Genomic DNA, 25600 nt, shown 5'->3' with positions numbered 1-25600 from the left:
ATACCAGTGGCAGTAACAAAGGCCAGAACACTTAAAACACTAGGCTGCAAAAGGAACCATCATATCACATTTGGTTTGATGTGAGGAAATTGGGTTTTTAAAGTGGGAAATACCTGCTACACAGGGAACAAGGAGTAGGGTGGTCTTGAAATGGGACAGAAAAAGGTGAAAGGGGGGCTACTCTTATTTTCTGGAGCCATGACTATTGTCTTCCTCTTTTACTGAGGAGCAGTCTGTATCTGGGTATAAAGGAATTGGAGTGCTGGTACAGGTGTCTCATCAGAGCACAGAAAATACGCTAAAATGTTGGTTTGGGACACATAGTTGCTGCACTGTCACGGAATGTTTGACGAAGATTTGAGCTAGCACTGTGAATTTATACTGAATCTACAAGCAGTCCTTTTGGCTCTGGGGGGTGGACTTGATGATCTTAGAGGTCTTTTCTAACCTAAACGATTCTATGATTTTATAACATCGTCCCCTGCTAAGAGGCTGGCTTCTGCCTTTGGTCTCTGCTGCACTAAGTCTGCCTGAGATGGAGTTAATTTCTTCCTAGCAGCCAGTGCGGTGGTATGTTTTGGATTTGTGACTAAAATAGTGTTTGGTAACACACCACGGTGTTGACTGCACTTGTATAGCATCAAGGCTTGCTTTTTTTTCTTTGCCCCTGCAGTGAGTAGGCTGAGGGTGGGCAAGAGGCTGGGAGGGGACACACCAGGGACAGCTGAGCCAGACTGACAGGCAGGGATATTTTATGCCCTGTAATATCCTGCTCAGCAGTAAAAACTGAGGAACAAGGGATATGAGGGAGATGGCCATTGCTGGGAGACTGTATGCACATCAGTCTGTTTAGGGGAGGTTGTGAGTGGTTGCTTTTGCTTTACTTTTCATCATTCCTTCACTTATTGATCTGTCTTAACCCAAAAGTTTTCTCACTTGTACTCTTCCTCATTTTTCCCCCACTCTTCTGGGGCTTAGCTGCTAGCCGGGGTAAACCCACCACCCATGCCTCCCACCTGCAGTTAACAAAAAACTGCAAATAGTATTTCTAGTTTATTTTTATACTCATCCATGGTAGGAATTGCAGGTATTTACAGAATTCTACACTTGTTCTTTCGGATCATGCCTTGAAATTCCTCTACATAATTAAAAAAAAATCTTAAGATAAAAAGTTAAACATGCTGAAACTATTGCCTTCTGTACTGATCTCTGATGTTTCCTCATCTCCATTCTCTTTGTTTTATCTCATACTTGAGATAAATCTGCGCGGAACTCAGTACTCCTACTTGCTCAAGAAATACCACGCTGAAGCCTCTGGTCAGTGAGTAGGAGTGGGAATTTGCCTCAGATGAAATGGAAAAGGAGGACACGAGCATATGCAAACTACATATTTTTACTATCTCGGTAGCAGCTAAAATGTTAGCATGTGTGACTAAGGTATCAGTGGAAAGGAACTTGTTATCTTGTTCCCTCTGTGCAACAGGATAATTCTGTATCTTATATTAGATTCAATCTCAACGTACTAATTTTCTATTTTATATTCAAATACTAGTTTGAATTGTCCTTGGCTTTTTTTAAAAAAAAGCTAGCCATTGCTTTTGTTAAAAACGTCGTAACTTCTGGTAGACCTAACCGTTCCATTTGCCGTCCCCAAGCTGGCAAACAGTTCTTGTAGTTGTGGGTATCCACTCTTGAAAAAAGCCTTTAGAAGTATCTCAGCAAGCTATTCTCTTTTTTTAGCAACCGTGTCAGTACAGTGAAATTGTGAGATGAACAGGAGAGCTCGAATACTCGTTCAGTCTGCATTCAGTTCTTGTGCGATGCCCGTTACGTTTTCCTTTTGGTGATGATTAAATCTACAGTTTCTGAGGCTGCTGAGCTGATTTAATGGCTCCCCGGTGCAGAAAAGTTCTTGCTCGGAGCTGTGTTGTGTCCCTCTGCTGCTGCCGGGTCTGCTGGTAGTGCCGTGAGTCACTGCAGCACAGGAACTCAGCAGCAAATTATCGCCTTTGTGTGTCTGGGTTAGTTTTCTCCTGAAGTGCTGAGCTGTTTCACCGACGGCTTCTGGAAGTGCCAGAACTGGTGTACGTTGTGGGAGGGAGTTGGGACCTTCTTCACTTGGTGCCGTTGACCTTTCAGAGCAGCTGGCTCTGTCTGAAGAAGCACATCTTCATTTAGCTGACCGCATTGACACGTTCTACATGAGTCATCCAATTGAGCCTTGAATGACTGCATCCAAAATGCAGGTTTTCCAAGATAATTGGGAGCCAGGAGAAAATTGGTGCCCCAAAATGGCTTTATCAGAGATTAGAGCCTGTAGGAAAGGGCAGATGCCACAGCTGGCTGTGTATGGAGTTGTCTCGATCCTGCAAATAGTGAGGTTTATTGAGCCTTAAACTTTTAGGAAATAAATGGGAAGTGAATGCCCTAAGGGGGTTATGACTTGCTTTCAGCTTTGCTTTTAAAACCAGTGACTGGGTCTGTCATTTAAAAAAAATGCTGTCTTTTGTGTCTTGCAAATTTCAACTTAGCATATTTGTATTGTATAATATGTAGCAAATGCTATTAAAGTATTCATCTTTCAGCTCTTCCACAGCTCTGGATGTGTGGATATAATTGTGGACTTTCTTTATTTTGCAGTTGCTGCGGGAGCTCAAGCATCCAAATGTCATTTCTCTGCAAAAAGTGTTTCTTTCTCATGCTGACAGGAAGGTGTGGCTTCTCTTTGACTACGCTGAGCATGACCTCTGGGTAAGGTGAATTATTTGTTGATAACAGGCATAGTTTTATTTACTGAAAAGAGACAAGGTCAGGAAAGACAGTATAGTTTTTCATCCAGAATGTTTTTTTTGAAACTCTTTCAGTACTGAAGGAAAAGCAATGGAAAATGTTAGGCAAGCACACAACGCAGTTAACCTGTGACCTCTCACAGAAGATAAAATCTGCATTCAGCACTTGGTAGCTAAAAATCTAGTTAAATGCGGATATAACCCTTCGCTACAGCTAAAATAAAGCGTGTGGGGAGAATGTAATTGGTTATGCAGGTGGATTGCCTTTGAAAAATTGCAAACATATTGGCTGAATAGGGTAGTCTGGAACTTTGCTTACACTGCATGTCATCAGTGAATAAATGAAGTGAGTGTAATGCCACTGAATATAATTGAAATTTCATTCATGTGTTCCAGTGGAAAGAACTTGTTTTTCAACTCACTTTCTGAAATTTCATGTATTTGTGAGGAAGGCTGTTCATTCCTAATCACAAGATACAGCTTTAAACTATAAACATGTTGGAGGCCAAGTAAATTTGTTTTAAGATATGTACCCTTTTCCTCTGTTAACTTTTGTATTTGTAACCTCAACATCCATTTAAAATGCTTAAAAAATTAAAGCAGCATTGTAAAGAATGCAAAATCCCATGTAACCTCTACTTTCCTGAAAAAGAAAGGTGTTTGTGTTTATCAGAATTAAATTTGATACTCCTTCTGAGCATTACTTTCAGTGGAACAAACAGTAGAATATTAACTTTGAAAGATATTAAGATGATTCAGATTAAAGGGTACAACAGAGGCAATTTGAAATGAAATGGAGTTCTTGAGGTATGTGTTTGTGTAAGACTCATGCATTACAAACCATGAGTTGGTTTCTCCTCTGCATGGAGGTTGGACAGACAGTTAAGGTGTACGAATCAAATTAAAACTAGTTTCTTTTGAAAATTCTATTACTTGAAGTTGGGATTCATTCAGGTATTTGATTTGAGTTAAGTTAAATGTCTTGAATGTTCTTAATAGTTATGTTGAGTTTTTATTCCCAAAATAAAATTGGAACAAAGTTATCACGCAGCTGAAGTGTTGACATTTTCTAAAGGTTGATTTAGAAAAATAAATAAAATTTTGAGGAAGTGGTTTGGTTTTTCAAGTGCAGAAAAACCAAGCATGTTATTCTTCTCACTGTTCCCTCCCATATTTATATGTTAAGTTAGAGAAGATTAGGATCACATGAATTATTTTTTAATTCCAAAATATGCTGCAAGGCTCTTGTGTTAGGATGATATGCCTAGTAGTGATATGTCATTGCTTGCATTTTGAAATTTCTGCATTGCTTCATACTTGGCCAAAATCGCTGTAGAAGCACTCCTGTTAATGAAACACTGGCTTATATATCAGTAACTTAAGAACAGCCCCTACTTTTCATCTTCGTTGGCATGCACACTTGTGTGTAAATGCGGGAGCTGCTCAGCTGTACCTGTTTCTGGTTGTAGCTGTACTTGGCTGTAGCTACCTGTAGCTGGCTGAGAGTGATGCAGGCAGCATGGTCGTGCTGTGTCAGTGCCTGGGGGAGCTCGTTGTGGGCTCAGTTCTCTGGTGCTGAGCACCACCACTGCAGCAGCTCCCTAGCAAGGCTGGGGAAAGGGCCCAGTGCCTTAGAGCAGGAATAGAAAGGTCTGGGAGAGCCATCTATATTTCCATATGTGCAGCTTTCCTTTTTCCTGCCGCTGGAGACTCACATCTTTGTGGGCACTACGTGAGGCTAAGAATTGCCTGTGGGATGGCAGCTTCCAAGGAGGTTGAGCAGTCAGGTACCTAACTGGCAGCTGGAACATGAAACTTCCTGGGAGTGTAGGAAGTGGAGAGGACCTTCCTCAGTAGGACGATGTTGTGGTAGGAGTGCACTGCCAGGTTTTGTCTGGGCAAGGTGGGCAGGGCTGTTTAAATCATCACATAAGTGTAAACCATCACAAGAGCGTGAATGTGTCCAAAAGCTTCTTCTAGAAGCTCTCTCTCTCAGAAACCCAGAAATGGTTACCATTACTGACACAACTTTTGCTATGGCATAAGTGCTAGTGGCACCTGGGATTTGAGTGCTAGAGGGAAATATTTTCTTGGACTCTTCCTTGCTACTACTAGACGATATTGCTTGTGTATACAGTCAAAATTGTGAAAGTTTTTTTCTGTGGCTTGGAGGCTGATGTTAAGATGGACAGGCTTGTAGCTTTGCTCTGTCAACAGCTTCTCTTTGGTGTGATGCTTAAGGGTACGGTAAATGGAAGCCTAGGTTCATCCCTTGTTTAATTTAAAACTCCTAACATAGTTTCCATGAATTCTTCTGGCATTAGAGCTGCAATGTTGGTGTCATGGCAGTAGGAGAAAACCTAAAAGCAAAATGATACAGGATTTGGGTAATTTCCTTTTAATTCTGTGCTGTGATGTACAAGACAGCAGCCTCAAACGAATATATCCCCCAGAACCTCTAAACCCTTAGAGGTCAGTGATCTGCAAGGGAATTTGCTTTGACAAGCTAATTTTTGAGAGATTCCCCTGGGATAGTGTTCATTTTACCTCATAGTATTAATTTTCTAGTACTTAAGATACATGTTTCTAATTGGGAAAATGAACGATAAAAGTTTGCAAAAGCTAAGACATGTACGTAAGGAACTGCTGGCAATATTTTAGTGTAATGCTGTAGTTTAAAAAAAAAAAAGCAAACATTTTCTTCATTTTGATTTCTTTTTCCCCTTTACAGCATATAATCAAGTTTCACAGGGCTTCTAAAGCAAACAAGAAACCAGTTCAGTTACCTCGGGGAATGGTGAAGTCACTGTTATATCAGATCCTAGATGGTATTCACTACCTGCATGCTAACTGGGTGTTGCACAGGGATTTGGTAAGTTGATCTGCAGTGGGTTTTAGCACTGGGATGACTGAGGGCAGGGATTATTATTATTATTATTATTTGAACCCCTGGGAAACCAAAACCTTTGTGCTAAGGGCAAGTGACCATTGTTTTAAAAATAAAAACGCTGTTTTTACAGTGGTCAGCCAGCCCTGTCTAGGAGAGCAAGTTTTAAAAGCCTGCTATGATGAAATATGCTTAATGGAAGGGAAGTGTATCAGATGGCTGGTTTACTTTTTTGATTTTTCTGAAACTATTTTTGAATGTGTTCATTTAAATATCAGGCATGTTGAAGTACAGAATATGCCTCTGGTGGTATGACTGCAGGCCTCAGAAATAAATATTGCATGCGTGTAGGTGTGAGAAAGGATGATTGGCTGCAAGAGCTGCTGAAATAAAAAGTGAAAGAATAATGCCTAAAACTATCAGTTTTACTTAAGAAGGTAACTTTTCAAGGCCATTATGTTCTCATAGTATATATAATTTAGCAGAAATAGCCATGACAACTTCTGAAGGCTTCTGCAAATAAACTCATGTTTATCCTAACTACAGTGTAAGCAAAAAAAAAAATTGAACTTGAGGTACTGTTTCTTAACCAACAAATTCTGTTGAATGTTTAAAATTGGGAAATCTAACCAATTCTCAGATATTTGCCTCTGAAATATACCCACAGCTTTTTTTTGCATATGACAATGTTCTGTCATCTTAAAATCAGGTAGCTTTCTTGACCCAGTTGTTCAGAGCTCTTACTCTGATAGCATTTTTTTTTCAATATACTATATTATATACAATACTTCTAATTAATGAAATTTCATTAGTACTTGAGAGTATCGTTAGTCTGACCTGTCATTCCCATAAGTCGATATTACCAGTGCTATTCTATGCTTGGTGTAATAAATCTGTCTTCCTTACTGCTCTTTAAGAATCGCTTTTTCTTTGAAATATCTTTAATAGTGTTCCTTGAAATGTAGTCAATGACTAGTTATTTGTCTTCTATTTTCATGCCTAATAAATGCTTTTACAGAGTGCCAGTCTCTGTTTAAACTGATGGTAAAACATTTGTCTTTGAAAAATAATAACACTTTCAGAACTGGAATAAAAGGAAGCTTTGTTTTATTGCAACAATTGTATGGATATTGCTTCTAACTTGCTCCTGGTTTTAGAAATCGAACAAAAGACTCAGCACTAAGAAAAAGTCAAAAAGCTTGTGGTGGCTTTGTCATGACTTGAGAAATAGTGGAGCAAAATGTAAAATACAAGTACATAGTATGTTACTGCTTAGACACTTGGTTTTAAACCAAAATGTGATGTCTTACTCTAATTACATGCCTACAACCGTACTCTTCAGTATATTTTTGAGGCATACAGAAAACAAATGACCTGTCATCAAGAATCTGAATTTTCTGGTATTTTACTTCCTACAGCTTCAGAAAATTTATGAGCTTAAGCATTTAAAGTATGAGTATAATTGAGTGAAAAAACTAATGCATGTTAACTGGATGGCTCAGGAGATTGGTAATTTATTACAGAGCCTTTCACATCTAGGTCTGTAGCTGAAATAGTTTGTTGGCAACAGCCAAAAACAATTACCATCTCATTTTCTGACCTATGTGAAATGAGTTGGTGGTCTCAGTCCAGCAAGCAGCTTTTTTTTACCAGCAAAAAACCACCATCACAATTGGCTATCTTCTGATAATCCAAGGAGAAAGCAAAAGCTTGAGGTAGAGACTGAGAGGTCATCCCACTGGAAGCTTGTCAAGCCACGTTGGTGAGAAAGCATATCAAAGCTGTGCAGGGGCTGCATGTGCTGCCTTATTCAGGGAGACTGTGGGGATTGTCAGTTTGAAAATGTTCAGTTTGAGCTCTTTGACTAGTGGAAAATTTGCTGAATTTAGAAGGCACGTATTCAGTGCAGCAGAAGAGAGAGAATTGCATGTCAGGTACTTTCTTAATTTTTTCAGGGTCCCTGGGGATAGCTTGAGTAAGTTCTTAGTATTTTGTCTTAGCAAGATGGGCATCTTGGTGCACGGTTGAGTTTGCAAGCTGAGATTTCCCTACAATGTATATATTCCAATGCAAAGCAACCCAAGTTAATGCTTGTGTTGAGATGTGGGTATCTGTTCCAGGATGCCTGTAATATTAGCTTTCAGGAGTATTGCTGTTCTGTGTTGTCACCAATTTCAACTCTGGACTGGGTGACTGGACAGATTATTATTCAAATGATGTGTATTTTTATGTGAACACGCACGTTGACATAGGGTTAACATGCTTACTTTGTTTTCATATGCTAGCTATGTGAGCGATGATGTTTGGGGGCGAAAGGGAGCTAAAGAATATAGTACTTTGGCAGAAAAATCAGTTCTTTGATACGTCTGTCTCATAGGATAAGGAATTTTTTAAAGGTTAAGAAAGCTCTTTTCTTGGAGAAGTAATTGGCCTCCACTGAAGTGCTACTTTGTAGTGTTTAAGATGCCTTAACGAAGCCAGCATTAGGGTAGGCAAAGTTTTGAAGGTGAAGATCTTTGTGATTTTTGTAACCAGGAATAGAAGAAAGCATAGAGAAACTCTTCTTGATAGCATCAACGAGACAGGTAGTGAAACTTAATGATCCCAGCAGCGCGTGGCGCTCTGCAGGGATGTGCTGAGGTGACCTGAAGGGATGCCAGGGCTGCAGCTCCGCGTGGGCCAAAGCATGAGAAGCAGTGGAGTCATCAGCCCAGGGGTGAGTCTTCAGCAGGGGCCACCTTCTCTTCTCCAGTTTCCCTCCGTCACTTAACCAGGACCCTGGCCCCGCAAATTCTTGGTCGCACAGAGCGTGCTACGTACATGATGAGCTCCCCTGCGCGCTGGGGGAAGCTCGTGCGCTGTAGTACACGGAGGGTTGGAGATGATTCAGGCAAACAAAGGAGCAGAAAGGTAATGGGTTGCCTTCTCCCTCCTGCTGCCTCGTGGGAAGCTTTTATCTGTCGGGCTCTCCCCTCTCCTTCCTTCACAAACAAGCCTGAGGCCAGAGAGCATCCCTACATCAGGAAATGCGCTTTGCCAGCATAGGTGTATCAGCAAAACTCCGACAGCAAAGTGCTTTGATGCAGCTTCTACCAGCAAACCCTGCTGGCAGGAGCACAGCTTTTGGAGCACAGCATCCCCTGCGCTCAGGACATCACCTGGTACAGCGCAAGGGCACTGCTCTCCCGTCCCCATCCCAGCCCGGGGCTGGGCTTGCTGGCAGCTCCGAGGCACGGAAACGTAGGTCTCCAGCAGTAGGGCTTCTTGTGGAGGGGGAGAGGAGCTGATTTTGGCCTCCGAATTGAAAGTAATGTACAAAACTTCTTGAGTCCTGGACGGCTTTTCCAACATGCGCCACCTGCCTGGGTTTCCCTCACGTCCCAGAGCCAGTGTCACAGTGATGCTGAGACGCGTGGCTCAACAAAATTTATATCTGGAAGCAGCCAGAACAGAGCCTCAGACCTCTCCAGCTCCCTCATTATTTACTGCATGCTGCTTGCTGACTTACTAGTGTTTTGTCCTGTCCTTGAATCCTGCGTGGATGGATTCAGGAAAAAAAATCCATGTTCCCTGACCAGCAGGCCTTCTTCCTGCAGCACAGGGGAATTTCCCAAGTGCGACAGTTGCTAATATTTATTTGTTTCCTTTAAGTTATTAGCATGATGGGGCTAATTGTAATGTTTCAGGTGCATTAAATCTCACTTTATGCACTCTTAAACCAGTCAGGGAAGAAAAAAAGCAGGAGTTAGAAAAGCAGAGCACAAATAAATATGAGGCTCCAAAATGAAAGATGATGATGGCACGAATAAAAGGCACACTGATCTGTGCCTACCTTGCTTGTTTATAAAGTGCTACCGTTGTGACAACAAGGTACTAAGGCAAAATGAAGGAGTGGAGTAGCTGAAGAGTTCTCTGCTGTGGCTTAATTAGGCAGGCAGCTATGGCTATATCATCGTTGCCTTAATTAGTGGGCACTGCAGAGCCTGTGTGGTGAGATGGTGGGGCAGGCAGGCTCTGTCCTGTGGGACAGAAGGAGGGACTGCGTGCTCTCCTCTGCTGGTGCTGCGCTCGGGGTACTGAGTGTTAGAGCATTTAAATACGACGTTTGACAATAAAAGGACTCGGCTGGTATTCACAACTCATCTGGTATTCAAGATCTGGAGAGCGTTTTTCCATAGAGCCCTCCTTGGCAGGTGGAAAAGCCCTCTCGACACCAAGGCTGGGCGTCAATGTTCCACAGAGTTGCCTGCAGCTGAGCTGGGGCTGTTGGCTACTCTCAGCATCCTGCGTTTCAGCCCATCCTTGGGCTTCCCTCGTAGACTTTTCAGGCCCTCTGGTCCAGGCTCCCCTTGCAATGCAGGCACAGCACGGTCTCGAGCTGGGATAGCTCAGATGCGAGAGGAGCCCAGGGGAGAGGATTTTTTTGTGCCCTGCCTGCAGCAAAGCCTTGGCAGAAACAATGAGCTGATCCACAGACCAACTCCCCATCCCTGGACCTTTATAAGAAAAGCAGGATTTTTAGGGTCTTGCTTCAGCAAGAGGCTTTGGCCATTTGAGTGCATAGCAGATAAAAGGCAGAGGCTGGGATCTGAGCTGAACCAGCCTCTGTGCTGGCATTACAGTGCCGAGCCAATCAATCTTCATTAGAGTTCACAGCCTCCCTGAGCATTGGTATTTTTAAAGATGAGATTGATCAGAAAGACGTGGGAACTGCTTAATGTTCCTTCGTTATTTTTCAAGTCATTAAAAACAGCACTATTAGCTGCCAAATACTTTTTGTCTGGTTTTGAAGCAAAACGGGTAAGAAGTAGAATGCTAAAAAACAGATTAAAAATGATTAAAAAATAAGAGGGTGATGAAACTAAAACTGTTTGCTCTAAAAACGTCGCTGTGTTGTGTTGCTGCGGGCATTATATTCACAAGAATGAGGGCCCTGCTACCTGCATCTGTGATGAACTGTGTGTGTCATTACAGGTGGCTGCTGCATTAAATCTGGAAGGACTGCCTTCTGCTTGTGCAGGAACGAGGCTTTCCTCTTTTGTTGTGCATTGCAAGGTGATTACTGTATAAAGCGGACTCAGATCAGTTTTGGTGCACGGGTGGGATTTTGGGCGCTTGCACATCTCCCTTTGCAAAGAAAGGGAACAGTGAGCTGTCAGCCTGACTGCCTGCTGGGAGCCCAGCTCTTTCCCCAAAATGTCTCCGAGGTCTGCAGGGGTGTCCCTGAGCATGGCCTGTGCCCTTCTCCCCCTTGCACATGCTTGGGGTTAGGTGGCACCACATCTACGTGGCTCATGGTGCTTTCCAGATTTGCGCTGGCCAGTGCTCAGCCGGCACACGTACGTAGACAAGGGCTGGCCGGCGGGCAGGAAACCCTCTGCATTCATCCCTTCCTTCCTCTGCTGTGGTCTTTGCCCTGGCAGCAGGTTGTATGTCAGCGGTAGGCCTATGGGTAACCGATCCGAAGCCTAATTCTTATCTGAGCCACAAGAAAGATGCTCGTATGTCTAGCAAGGATTAAAAGAGGTCAGAAAGACCATCTGAAAGCTGTGGCCTTGCCTGTGAGATGACCGTGTGGTTTTAGGGTACTTCTTGATGAACAGGCTTTACTTGCAAGCTGGCGAAGTGTTTAGCACTGGTATGGATGAGCCTGGTAGAGAAAGAGTGGACCCAAAGGCTAAATGCTTCTCCCATGTGCCTGACGAATCCACATCCAGTAACCACCAAAGGCTATTGCCCCCCAGCCTTTGCTCTGTCTTGTGATGGCCAGGCTGGGGCACTCCTTGATTTACTGTGTGTTTTGGCACGGTCCCACCTTGCACCAGGACATGAAGCAAATTTTTATTACCTCCTTCCCTTTCCACATGGGTCTAACCAGAAGAAACCAATGACAGAGTGTCAAGGGAAGATGGGGGTCCATCCCCATCCCTAGGGGCTGTACTTGCAAGAAAAACAAAACCTGTTTAACTGTGAGAGAAAGCCTAGGTGGGGTTTCTTTTAATTTTTTTTCGGGTTAAACATGAATCTGTCACCATATATTTTCTAGGGAGCGTTTTCAGGCATGGATGGATGTTTCACAGAAGGGCTCAACACCAGGGCAAAAATCATTTCAGCATGTGTAAAGGTGTAAGGTTTCTCTTCACTAGGCACACTCAGGCGTTCTTTTCCATTCCCCCTGCTGCGTGTCTTGTCAGGTTGGTGTGGAGCCGAAAGGGAGAAAAGGCTGAAATTAAAAGAGAATTTGGATGCTTCATCAAAGCTTATCCAAACCCCTCTGCTCTGCAGAGCAGGGCAGCAAAGCTGGCACTTGTGGAGCTTCCTGAGTTAATGCTGGCCATTTCCAACCTCCCCAGACGTGAGCAGAGGTCTCCACGTGCTCCAGCTGCAGGCTGGCAGTGCCAGAAGCAAGGTGTGGCCGGTGCAAGGGGCTCCCCATTGCCGGAGGGGCTGGGACGCCTTTACCTGGTGTGGGACCTGCGGCTATCACCTGCGAAAATAGTTACACAGACTGGGCTGGGCCTCACATGGGCGACAGCAACGCAGGCACCTGTTCCTTCCTCCTGGCGTGTTGCCTGCAAGTGCAGCTCGCTCGGCTTGCTGCCTGGTCATGGACAAGGCTGCATGGTCGTGGCCTGCAGGGAGGGAGGCCCCTGCCCTCCATCGTGAGGGGGCTGAGGGTAAAAGTGAGGGGAAATGGAAACGTCAGGGTGCGGTTGGGCCTCGGGATGCGGGACCTACACCTCCTGCCAGGCATAAATGTCCCAGGAGAGGAAAGGGTGCCTTCGTGAGGTGTTAGGACTAGCGGGAGTGGCCTCAAGTTGTGCTAGGAGAGGTTTAGGTTGGAAATTGGGAGACATTTCTTCTCAGAAAGAGCAGTCAGGCATTGGGATGGGTTGCCCAGGGAGGTGGTGGAGTCACCGTCCCTGGGGGTGTTCAAGGAAAGGTTGGACATGGTGCTTGGGGACATGGTTTAGTGGGGGTAGGGGGATGGTTGGACCAGATGATCTGAACCATAATGGTTCTGTGATTCTATGTTACACTGATCAGAGGCTAGAGCCTGAGCTGGAAGCTGGCATGTGGAACAAGGTAGATAAGGCTGGAATTTGCAAGGTCCTGCAGTTTTGCCACCTAACCTAACCCATAAAAGTGGCCTAAAAGAAAGCTGGAGAGGGACTCTATCAGGGAGTGTAGTGATGGAACAAGGAATAATGGCTTTGAACAAACTGAGGGGAGATTTAGATTAGATGTGATGTGAGGAAGAAATGCTTCACTCAGAGCACAAAGCGCACGTGGGAATTAAGGCTGAAGATGCACCATGCTTCTGTTCTTTTCTGTAAAGAATAAAATGAAATTACCTAACAAACAGTGTTAAAGATAAACCCAGGGTACAGGATGGGAGGTGCAGGGCAGTCCCTGTGGCTGAGGGGCAGCCTTTATCTCTGGCCAGCCAAATGACCCGGGGGAGCCAGCCCCAGAAAAGGGACCCTCAGCCCCCCCAACTCTTCTCCTTCTTCCACGTGAGGGCATCTTCCAGGCCGCTCCCAACACAGCCGCCTCTGGCCACGCGTGGGCCACTCCGTCACAGAGGCTTGCTGAGGTCACAGTGGCCACCACTGCCCCGCCTTTGCTGCGGGCCCTATAAAACAGGACCCCTGCAGCTGGCCCACCACTCGCTGAGCTTCTAGGCACTCTGACAGCCGGCTTGTGCGGCAGGAAGAAGAGCCGAAGCAGCAAGGCGAGCGGCAGGGCTCCTCGGTGTGAGGGCAGCAATGCAGTCCAAGGAAGCACCGAGCAGGAGTGCACTTAATAAGAAAGAGTTGTGTCATGGGCAGAGGGATCGTGCCTGGGGCACAAGAGACACCAGTGCCCGAAGGACCTCTGGCGCGCAGCCCACAGACACACACAGGCGGTACCACTGGCACCGCAACGCCGCGGGGAACAGGCCGCCCCCTCAGGCATACAGTGGCGGGGGGCCTGGGCCTAACCAGTGGCACAGTGGCGGTGTGGAGCGAAGGCAGGAGCATCAGGCAGACAGCCGCGGGGAGCAGAAGCGTGCCCATAATCCGGAACACAGTGTGGGACCCATCCATGGCTGTAAAACAGATGGCAGCATCGAACTCATGTGTGAAAATCAACCGGGCAGTGGCATGGGACCTAGGGGTGGAACTGGACGAGCCCCTGGTTCAGCACCCTGGTCTGAAAATATTCCAGACAGGAGGCATCCTGTTTGGGCAGTCCCAGGCAAGGACTGGCTTATCCTTGTGCCAAGCACCGTGGAGCCCACGGAGCTGAATCCACCCGAAGATGTGGAGGAAGCAATGGAAGTGGATCCACCTCGGCCAGATCAGACCTGGGACTACCCCGGCATGTCTTTGCTACCTGCCATCAGGGCGCACCAACAGCATCGCAGGAGTGCCCGGCGAGCTCCCTACTCGTCGCTCAGGCTCCATCCCAAGCATTAGCTTGGAGCCGCCAAACACCACGGACATCCCGCAGGCTCACCTGCAAGATGTCCAGGCAATAAAGAACTCTGCTGCCAATTCTCAGGGGTTGTGTGAGTGCTTCTTTCCCGTCCCCCAGCCCTTGTGCCAGAGGTGGCATCCCTTCTGCACAGAGCCTTGAGGAAGAGCACAAGAGAGGACCCAGCTCCCTTCAGGCTGCTGCGCTGGGGTGACAGGAGGAGTCCCCGAGGGCCACCATGCACCTTTAACATTTGTGAAAATAGACTGAGGGGTGAAAATAGTAGTGTGTAAGCGATTACAGGTGGCTGATTTCTTATATTAGGAGTGAGTTTCTATATCTGAGTACTTGGTAACGGCAGACATGGAGAAGGCTGAGGTACTCAGCAACTTCTTTGCCTCCGTCTGCACTGGTCGACGGGCTTCCCAAGTCTTTCATTTCCCTGAACCCGTAGATGGAGGCTGGGGGATCAAAGTCCCACCCACTGCAAGTGAAGAGCAGGTTCGAGACCACCTGGTGAATCTAAACAGGTACAAGTCTGTGGGACCTGATGACATGAATCCCAGGGTCCTGAGGGAACTGGCTGATGGAGTTGCCAAATCTCTCTCCATCATAGTTGAAAAGTCGTGGCATTTGGGCGATGTCATGGAAAATGGAAAAAATGCAAATGGAAACGTCATGCCCCTACTCTTCAACAATTAAAACAAAGAATTGAACTAAGAGCGCTACTCTTCAACAATTAGGAGACATTTCTTCTCAAAGAGCAGTCAGGCACTGGGACGGGTTGCCCAGGGAGGTGGTGGAGTCACCATGCCTGGGGGTGTTCAAGGAAAGGTTGGACGTGGTGCTTAGGGACATGGGTTAGTGGGTGACATTGGTGGTAGGGTGATGATTGGAGCAGATGATCTTGGAGGTCTTTTCCAACCTTAATGATTCTACGATTGTTAAAACCACATTAACTTGGACTGCGAAATGTCTTCATAATGGGAATTGAAGCAACATAACTCATAAGATTTGTACCAAGTGAGTGTATTGTGTATGAAACAGCAACAACTGCTGGAAGGCAATTATTTTTCATTTCTGGTCCCAGTTTGTCTTTTACAAAGCAAACACTTGCAAACCTTAGAAGAAACAGCAAAAAAAGTTAAGTTACTGCTCTTTCACCATTTATATGAAAGCCAATCCACCATTTCTATCAGCGAGGGATATGTTGATTATATTATCTTTGAATAGTGCTATGCTGAAGTAGTTAGCTTTTTTCATGCCTTTGAAACATACCCGTAAAATTTCTCAACCAATAAATGTCATTCCTTTTAAAATTTCTTATTTGACTTGCATATTCTTCAGCTTTTTTTAATTCCATGACTGCGAGCAATTGGAAGCAGATTGTTTATTCATGCTCTGCCTGTAGCAGGAAGGAAATAAGAACACTTCATGTAATTACCACAAAGTGCATCAATTACAGTTTTAATAATATTGTGAATTTAGTTATCAAGAATGCTTGAAACATACTGCGTTTTGCTGACTACGTTTCCTAGTCTTTGTTCTGTTTCATTATATCCAGCTATTGGACTTCTTCCTGTACTCGAAGAGCTTATTCCACGCTAAAAATAAGCATAAGCAGAAAACTGGCCATAGATCTGTTTTCATCAATCTGCATCCTCAGCAGCGGGAGGAAAGAGAAGGATGGTCTTTGCAGTGTGCTTGGAAGACTTCAAGTGCTGGGCTCAAAGTAGAGGTCCCTTTACATGTTACAGCAACTTTTATGCTGTGCCTGTTGACATTGAGAAATGCATTGCAGTTTAACGTTAGTGCGTGGTAGGGCTGTCCAAACAGGATCTCAGCCAAGAGATGAGCACTCCTCCGTTGGTTTTGTGTGGTGGCAGTAGGATTAGGCTGGGAATTAAGTTGATTTTTCACTGTGAGTTTTTAATGTGCTCACCTGGTGCAGCAGTGCTTTAAAAAATGCAAAAAAAAAAAAAACAACCCACAACCAAACCCAGGAATTTCTATAGTGTTTCTATAGTTCCTTAATAGTGTATCAGCTGCAGTACTCCATGAAGCACCTTTTGTGCTTTTTGAAGTACTCCATGAAGCACCTTTTGTGCTTCGGACTGGATTCCCTGGCCTGTTGCTTTCTGCATGGTGTGAGTAGGTGCTGAACAGATGAATCGCCACTTGGCAAGCCAGGTGTGGCTGTGGGTAGCAGAGTGCTGGGCCTCTGCTCCCCATTCCTCTCCTCCTGCCTCTTGCCAAAGCACTGACAGTCTCTGTCAGCCTTTGTCAATAACATTCGTGTCCCAGTTAAGCTGGGATTGTGTTGCAGTGTCTGTGACCATCTGCAAACGAGCTCTCGCACAGCCTCTTTAATGCATTCCTAGCATGCTGCTCAGCTCAGCTGCTGTTGTGGGATGAATGTTGTTTGTGTAATAAGCTTTCAGGTGGACAAACTTCTAATACGGTGCTGGTTGGAAGCTAGCTTCCTGAGAGCTGGACTCCTCCCAAGAATACCTGCTGCCAGGTTGGGGATCAGCAGCAATGTTCAAGATGTGCTCTCAACAATAAGTGAGGAGAAGCCACTGCCAGCGTGTTTGTTTTTTTTTTTTGTAGGCAACATCTTAGTCACTTTCCGGGCTCTGGCTGTGAATCACTTATTTAACTTAGCCTAAGGCAGATACTTATACAGAACTTTTACCATGCCAATTTACCATTTTCCACATTAGAGCCCTTGAATCAAAGGATGTCTCCCTCATCAGTATTCAAGTGCTGCTTCAGAAATACAGGAATGCCCTTCAGTCCTGCTCTAGTGCTCACAGAACTGTGGTCATTTGCACAAAAAAAAAAAGATGGAAACCATGCCCATTACTAGAAAGAAGTTAACAGCTTTTACAGGCAGGGTGGTCTTTGACCCTCTTTAAATGTATAACCGGATAATAGGCGTTATTTTCTAAATGGCATTTTAATGACTTACTGGTGACTTGCTTTAGGGGGGAGGAGGGGAACAATCATAACTCTGGTGTCAGCTGTTGCCTTTTCAAAGGTTTTAGATTCTGAGCTGCACTTTTCATTACCTATGTATGTTCCTGAGGTGGAGGAAGAACAATGTGTCTGGCAGAGCTTTTTTTGTTGCTTTGGTTATAATAACTTAGGCTTTGCTGTGAATTGTAACTGACTATAATTGTGGATATTCTATAGTTAAAACAGTGTTATCTCGTGATTCTTAATGGGTTTATTTACAGCGGTCATAACTACTTCCTTACCTACCTTTCTGAAGCTTAAAACTTCAAAACATTGACTAAATAAAGTGTGGAAATTATCAGAGAAGACTACAGAAATAAGTATTCCATGCTCACGTCAGTGACTCTGTGAAAAGAAATGCGCCTTGATGATCTTTCCCTTTTTACAGAGCAGCTCTGCTAATTAAAATCCATTTGGCTTGCTTTCTTCGTGGGCATTGTTGTTGCCAGTGGCGTGTTAGGTCAAACTCTTGATTTAGTAATTGCTGTCAACTATGTACAAGTTCAGATCTGAAGACAGAAATGCACGGTATTGCTGCAATGCTACCAGCCTGCCGGTCAGAAAAGTAAAAAGCATACTTCTCAGGTCCTTCAGTTCACCATAGAAAAGCTTACAGACATATACAAAATCATTAGCTTCATATAATCAAGTCATGGCAAGGCCAGTCTTTGAAAAGGTCACAGCAATCAGGGGAGGTTCCTGAGGGTGGAAAAAAGCAAATGTCACTCCAGTCTTCAAGAAAGGCTAAAAAGAAGAACTGGGAAACAATATGCCAGTTGCTCTCACCTTGATCCCTGGGAAGGTGATAGATCAAATCTTCTTTGAAGCCATTTTGAAACATAATGAAAGACGTGATGGTGATTGGGAGTAGTCTTCGTGGATTTATGAAGGTGAAATCACGCGTAACCAACCTGAAAGCTTTCTGTGACAAAGCGCCTAGCCTGATGAATGGGGAAAGAGCAGTGGATGTTGTTTATCTCAACTTTAGTAAGGCTTTCAGTGCTGCATCCCATAATATCCTTGTAGACAAGCTTAGTGAAGTACAGACTAGGGAATTGGAACAGTGAATTGGAAACTGGTTGAGCTGATGGGCTTGGAGGGTTGTGATCGGTGTCACAAAGTTGAGCTGGACACCAGTTGCTAGTGGAGAATCCCGAGGCTCAATACTGTTTAACATCTTCATTAATGACTTGGATGATTAGGTCAGAGTGCACCTGCAACCAGCTTGTAGAAGATTTCCAGAGGTGCCCCCCAACCTCGGGCATTCTGTCAGTGTGTTACATCTTCACTGATCTGCTTTGAAAAGTTATTGTTTTTTCAAATTCTGAAGTCTAGCTCATGATAAATCAATAGAAGAGAACCTGGAGGGGAGGGAGAGGGATGAGGAGGGAGAGGTGTGAGTAAGAAAAACATGAAAGATTAAAAGGCTCATACAGGATAAGAATCACTGTGAAGAAAGGGCGATGAAAGGCAAAAGTAAGTTTTACATCAAAAGAAAACTTTTGCTGCTTATCTTGAACGCAGCAGGGTAAGAGAGGGAGGTCATAGTTTAATTTTCTTTTCCTGAGGAAAAAAGATTATGTATCCAAAGGTGGATAGCTGTGTGGCCATAAAATGGAAGATGATATTTCTGTAGGAATGTCAATTTGTATTAAAACGCAGGAATTGGTATTTGGGAGAAGCTCTACTTACTCTGGACTTTAGCCTGGAATTTACTGGCAGGTCCTTTAGGATGCTAGTTCAATATGTTAAACATTAGGAAAATTTAGGCTGGATATCAGGAAAAAAATTTGCACCCAGAGGGTGGTCGGGCACTGGAACAGACTCCGCAGGGCAGTGGTCATGGCACGGAGCCTGCCCGAGTTCAAGAAGCGTTTGGACAACGCTCTCAGTCATTTTTTTTTTTTTTTTTTTTGGGGGGGGGGTGGATGTCTTTGGACTCGATGATCCTTTTGGGTCCCTTCCAGTTTGGATACTTGGATATTGTATGATTCTGTAATAGTAAGTGCTACTTACTATCTCCAGCTGCTTGCTGGGGATAAAAAATAAAAACAAACTTGTCCTCATGTGGCTTTTCACTTCTATATTTGAACCAACTTTGGTTATAAAAGGCTTCCATAACCACAGTATCTCAAAACCCAAGTATCTGTTCTTAGAGAGATTTAAAAAAATTGCCAGTTCTATACAGATTAATGTTCCTGATATTCATATTTTTGGACTTCCCTTGGATTAGCACTATGTCACTTTCTCTTGGGTGGGCTATTCCTATTGTGCTAAAGGTAGTTAACATTGAAATCAAATTGAAAAGATAAATGAAAATACAGTATCCATTCTATTTTTCTAGTGTTATTTGGTTTTCGTTCCTGGTGATTTTGCAAATTGGGCAGCTTTACAGATAGTGAATATATATATATTTGATTTATAGAACACCTCCATTTGAGCAATTGAATGTAGTCTTTCATAACTTTTTACAGGTTGATCATCTTTAACTTCAAATCTTATAACCAAGTTCAAGGTCACTTAAGTTTTAGGTGAGGATTGTAAAAGGAGGGAGTAAAACCCCCCTATTGATCATATGTCAGATCAACAGATAAACCTGAAAATAATTTTTTATCCAAGCAACCAGTGTTCAGCAAAAATGGGATGCCAATCCTAAACATTTTTGATAATCTTTTATCATGAAATGGTGTTAGATTCCTATTAAGATGAAGTATTGAATAGGGAGACTTTTGGTAGAGATTTATCTGATCGCAAGTAAAAAGCGTGTTTGTAAAGTTGATTCAGATAAAAACAGGAGTGCAAGGGAAGGTCAGAAATCTCACAATTTCCAGAACACTTTCCATATCCATCTCCCCTACTACTGCTTTTATTCCAAGCCATATTGACTTCCTGGTCAAGTCCAACCTTATCAGAGCATCATAAAGATGAGTAATTTTTTTAGCCTTTCAGTATCTTTTTCAGGTGTTTCGAAAGAATCCAACTGTATCAGTTTGTTTTGTGTATCAGTTGTTTTGTTTATTGGAACCTAAAATTAGATTCCACTAACTTTTTAGCTCAGAATTTCTTTTCTGTAAATAATTATAAAAATAATTAGTCCTCTGAAATGATAATAGCTCAGTCCAACAACCTTGTAATTTACAGCTGGCAACACTTTTTGACTACATGAAGTTCTCATGTTTTGAAAATACGGTAAACCCAGTCTGCCCAAAACTTAAAACTGAAGATCAATGTAGAGCAATGTAGAAAGTATTAGGAGAGGTAATTAACCTAGCAAAAAGGAATGGAAGGAAAACATGTTCTGGTTTAGCTCCGGCAGGCAGCTGAGCATCACACAGCTGCTTGCTTGCTCTCCCCAGGTGGAATGCGGAAGAGAATTGGAAAGGTTAATGAGTGAGAACTCCCGGGTTGAGATACAGACAGATCAGCAGGTAAAGCAAAAGCAAACCAAGGAATCCATTCCCTACTTCCCGTCGGCAGGCAGGTGTTCAGCCGCGTCCAGGAAAGCAGGGCTCATGTGTGTAGTGGTTGTTTGGGAAGACAAACGCCATCACACCCAACGTCCCCGCCTTCCTCCTCCTTTACCCCAGCTGTTATTGCTGAGTGTGACACCAAATGATAATGGGGCATCCCTTTGGCCAGTCTGGGCCAGCTCCTGGCTGTGTCCCCTCCCAGCTCCCTGTGCACCCCCAGGTACCTCGCTGGCAGGGCAGCACCAGGAGCTGAACAGTCCTTGGCTCTGTGAGAGAGTTGCTCTGTAACTACCAAGCCACCCCTTTATTATCACCGCTGTTTTAATCAGAAATCCAAGACAGCATCACAAAAGTGTCTACGAAGAAAACTAACTCTGTCCAAAAATTTCAAAATCATGAAATAAGGCTGCTTACTTAAATCTGAGGGTTGGAAATTAACTTCAATACTTGCATAACCAAATACTGCTTTTGTTCTCTCCTGCTTCCCCTAGAGCCCTTCAGTGCAGGTTGGAATGTTTCAGGAATGTTCTTTAAACCATTTACATCTTCACCTCACAGAGCGTTAAATTGAAGAAGGCCTTTTCAATGTCTTTCATAAAGAATTAAATCTCATTTTTTTGGCTTTAGAAGTGTGTCCTTGTTCAGTGGAACGTAGTAAGAGTACCAGAAACACATTGATTTTTCTGCTTATTGAGTACTGTTTTCTAAAAATGAAAACGATGTGGCACTTGAGAGCTTTTTCTAGGAGAAATGACAGCATTGCTACTCTAGTACCTAGAGAAATAGCCAAAAAAATGTAAATGGTGTTGTGTGCTCCACAATAACAAACCTTTGTGTTTGTCTCCCAGTATTGTGTGGCTTTAGGTTGGTTTCTTAAGGAAGCAAAGCTTACATGGGCATACTGGTTTTGCTAAATCCGCATGTAACTTTTCTATCTATCAAATTTCTGAGAAATTATCAAATTTCTGAGAAATTTGATAAGATATGATATCAAAACAATCAAGTTCTTAGAAACTTTATGAAAAACAGAGTTCAAATAGAGGAAGATGTGCATTCTGGGAGGAATGTATTGACAGCTATCCTAGGACCATTTCAGTTTGCCTTGTCTTCTTCTAAAGACAGTGGTTCCCTGCTCGTTTATACCACATGCCTTTTTTCTTGTTCAATCTACTTGGTCATCAAAGCAGATGGCAAGTGAGAAGGGAACTAGAGGATTCTGGCTGTGGGAAAGCAAGATAGGGGATGAAGCTGGAATATGTGCAGTTAGAAAAGTGGGAGAAGGGTCTAAGGCTCAGATGCCGAGGACTTAGGTTTCAGGAGCTGCACCCATCGTAGAGCACCTCCACTTGTTGAGATGCTCCGGACTGAAAGATGTAGTGATGAGTTAGGGAATGGTGAGCTAAAATATGAAAACTGTGAAAGATAACTTTTTTTTTTTTTCAGTGAAGGCTTTTAACAAAGGCTTCGTATCTTTGCTCTTTAAACAGAAAATGTCAAGGATTTTTGTGATGAATGTTTTTATAAGTGTATAGAATAAATTTTAGGCTTTTTTTCTTCTTCTGGGAATACAGAAAAGTGTTTTGGAGGGTTTTTTGTTCCTCATATTGCTTAGAACAGCAATCCACTTACATTCCATGTAATCATATATTAGTTTTGTTACTTTTCACCATGAGAGGAGAGTTAGACTATTAAAAGGTTTGACAAGCTTCACCCAAATACCTTACTTGTGAAGATGTAGGAGCTCCTTGTAAAAGTTGTCTTCATGGTTTAAATTATGCAAAAGACTTGAGGTTTCTGTTAATGGTTCTCCACTATGCAACTTTCACGACTCAGCGTTTAAAAATACAGTATTCTGAACATCTTCGGTCAGCTACCCAAGATTGTCAGACAGATGAGGGATCCCATCTCTTCGTACGTAGAGAACTTGGCATTTTCAATCATAACCACATTTAGTAGTAGTTATTGCAGCAGTCTCAGAGTCCATTTATACTGCCTTCATAAATGCTTCAGAGGAGGAAATAAGTTTTTTGCAAAAGGGATGATCGTTAAAACCTATGCTTCCTTCTGCCATCTAACACATGACATGGGAGCGAGGGGAGGAAGCAGCAGAAAGATGCAGCTGTTTGGATGTGTAGGAAGGTGGTCAGATGACGGTAGTGTTCTTTTTCCACTTGCAGTCCATTTCCTCAATATTTAATTCTGGGCTGTTGTCATAATAAACACGAAGATGTGGAAGCTTTCTATATTTCACAGCTACATTTTATTGAAACGTTAGAAAATGTTCTGCTTTCTTGTTTTCAATAGCTGAAGATCTTTGCAGTATTCGAAGAAAATACCTTCCTAACAGGAGTAGTTACTATGTTGTTCTGTCTTGAATTTCTGCGGTTTTCAGAAAGCAGGATGACCATGTGCAGAACTACCATTCTTTAATATGCTATTCTGTCAAATTTGGATTTGGTAAAATACTTCTACTGCTACTTTTTTGAAGTTTAGAAATAGTTTTTGTGTATGTTTTGTTTTGAAGTCCAGGGCATTGAAATAGATAAATAACTGAAGTAAAATGATGTTTTGAGAATTAGATAGGTGTTATATTGAGGGATATCATTCATATATACACATATAATATCATATCCACATCATTTTTATATCTGTATGTATGTGTATACATATGCATACATGAGGATTTGTACAAGTAGTTTGAATCTGTTTCAGTGTTTTCATTAGAAAAAGTTGTGTTTGAATTAGGTGAAATTCTTGGGATGCAAATACATAAACTAGATTTCTTTCTTGTCTATAGCTTTTAAGTTGTTCTTTTGTTACTAGCCTGGATTTTAATGGCTTTGATGGCTTTGTGAGATGGCCAGAAGTCTGATTTTGGTGTTGAACAAAGCTCCTGTTTCCAATGTGTCCACAGCAACCAGTCATCCTGACCTATTGGTAGGGTAATCACTCACAGCAAAATACACAGGAAATGTATTTGTGCAAGACTGTTTGGTTTAGTTTGTTATTACACATTTGAGTGATTTGTTAACCCTGTTTAACATGTTAGTAGAGTTTCCTACAAAGAAGATGCAGAAATATATATATATAGATATATAATACATATATATATATATATTTTTTTTTTTTTGCTTATGGTATCCCCCTTTTCTTCCTTGGGGGGTTAGTACAGAAAGTTGCACCTTCCAACTTGTCCTGTTGTACATTTGTACAAAAGCTGGGAGGGTTTGCCTGAGAAGTGTAATTTCTTTCAACAGTAATTCAGTTCCAATCAAAATGATAGAAAAGCCTTTGTATTAGACTATGCACAGGTTTTAATAAGTTACATTGCCCCAAGTTTTCAGTACTTGAGTGCCAGTAACTGAAAGCAATTCTTGGAGTGTGTTCAGAGCATAAAAATGTAATAGTGAAGCCAGCAGCTTTCATCAGGCTGCAAGCGAGATAAAATATGCTGATGGTACCTAGCAGAAGGCTTCCCTGGCATAGATATAGCATCCATGTATCTTTTATCCTGTCCAATACTTTCTGTACTTCGAAAATTTTTGATCATGCCTGCTTTTTTTTTTGTTTGGCCGTTAATGGCAATTTTAACAGTTCCTGGTTTAAATGAGAATTTTTAGATGCTTGAATGTTTTCTTGTCTTAAATGAACAAAAAACCCTCTGATCTTTTTTTATAAAAATATAATCAATAGGATGTATTAAATTTAAATAGATTTTAAATTTTCCAGTGCTTTTCAGAACTTGTGTTTTTAATTAAGAAGACTTTAATAGTTAGATTTAATACATGTGAAGCCATTGTTTTCAATTGAATATTACATTGTTTGTAGTGGTCTTTTGATGATAATTTATTTTAAAGATGCAGATCAGTTAACATGTGAGGAAAATTAATTCTTTATTTGTAAATGCACATCTTTTAATTCAAGGAAGGAAATGAACTTGAGAAAATTGCTGATACTATCAGCTGAATATGTTCGTACTGGCATTTACATTGTGCTTGAGCACTACTTAGCATTGCATTAGTCAGTTTTGTTCAAAATGGAAATTTAATTGAATTATTTTCTTTAAGCATAAAATGTTCAAAAAAATTAGTTATAATTGCAGAGAATGTGATACCAATGCGAACATCCCACATTAATGGGAAAATGTTTTGGTGTATGTTATGATGACTTGAAGAACAACCAAGTTGTTCACAAGCAAATGTAGCCTAAGAAGTGTGAATATTCTGTGGGTCACAGACCATGACAGGAGGGTGTGAATTTTGCCAGGACGTCTGAAGGCTCCTAGGTTTTTGCTGCACAGCTTTTCTTGTCACAGAACCTGTGAAGTGCTAAATCACATTAGTATTTTAGATTTTTGCCTCTGTCACAAAAACTACTCTTCCCAGAAGGTTACAACTTGACACTGGGAAGCCCTTGCAGTTGTCTTTCAAAATCCTTTTTATTTCTTTCCATGCCATTGATTTACAAACTTCATTTTTAACTTTTGTGCTTCTTGAGCACTTTCTCACATACAGCGGAAGAAGCTGAAGTTTCCTACAATTATGGGGTCGTACATTTGAATCTCTTCCTATACAGTTTAATATAATATTTTGAAGTCTGAATAGTAATCCTAAATCTTAATAATATCATTGTTGAAACTGATTGCAAAAATTCAGGGATAAAAACACTGTACTTAATATTATTCTTGAATAAAATTGTCGTTTCAAATGAGAAGTGTTACACTTTTTCAATTATCTTGGCTCATCACAAGCAGAAATGTCAGTTCTGGAAGCCGGTGGCGCGGCCACTGATGATGCACAGATGCTAGAGGTCAGCAGAAGTCACTGGTTTGAGTCACCCCATTGCTGTGAGCCTTCTACTGAGTGGTGTTTTAGTAACCAAACTCTTAGATATGGGATAGTCCAAAGGAAGACTAGTTAGGATGATACTTACACCTTATTGAAAGGTGCATTAAAACGGCAATACAAAGAGGGTCA

General features: G+C 42.5%; 1 protein-coding gene across 6 annotated transcripts in view; it reads left to right on the top strand.

Moving 5' to 3' along the window:
• Positions 1 to 25600, top strand: part of CDK8 (cyclin dependent kinase 8) — an 81276-nt gene that overhangs the window by 28093 nt on the left and 27583 nt on the right. For all 6 annotated transcript variants that reach the window (XM_083849771.1, XM_083849769.1, XM_083849770.1 and 3 more), the window contains 2 exons: positions 2641 to 2751; positions 5521 to 5661. In XM_083849771.1, coding sequence (XP_083705897.1) covers positions 2641 to 2751; positions 5521 to 5661 — 252 coding nt within the window. The remainder of the gene's footprint in view (positions 1 to 2640; positions 2752 to 5520; positions 5662 to 25600) is intronic.

This window comes from Anser anser (assembly GCF_964211835.1).
Source record: "Anser anser genome assembly, chromosome: 1".
NCBI classification, from domain to species: domain Eukaryota; kingdom Metazoa; phylum Chordata; class Aves; order Anseriformes; family Anatidae; genus Anser; species Anser anser.
Note: the sequence above shows the minus strand (reverse complement) of the source record. Positions and strands in the feature narration are given on the sequence as shown.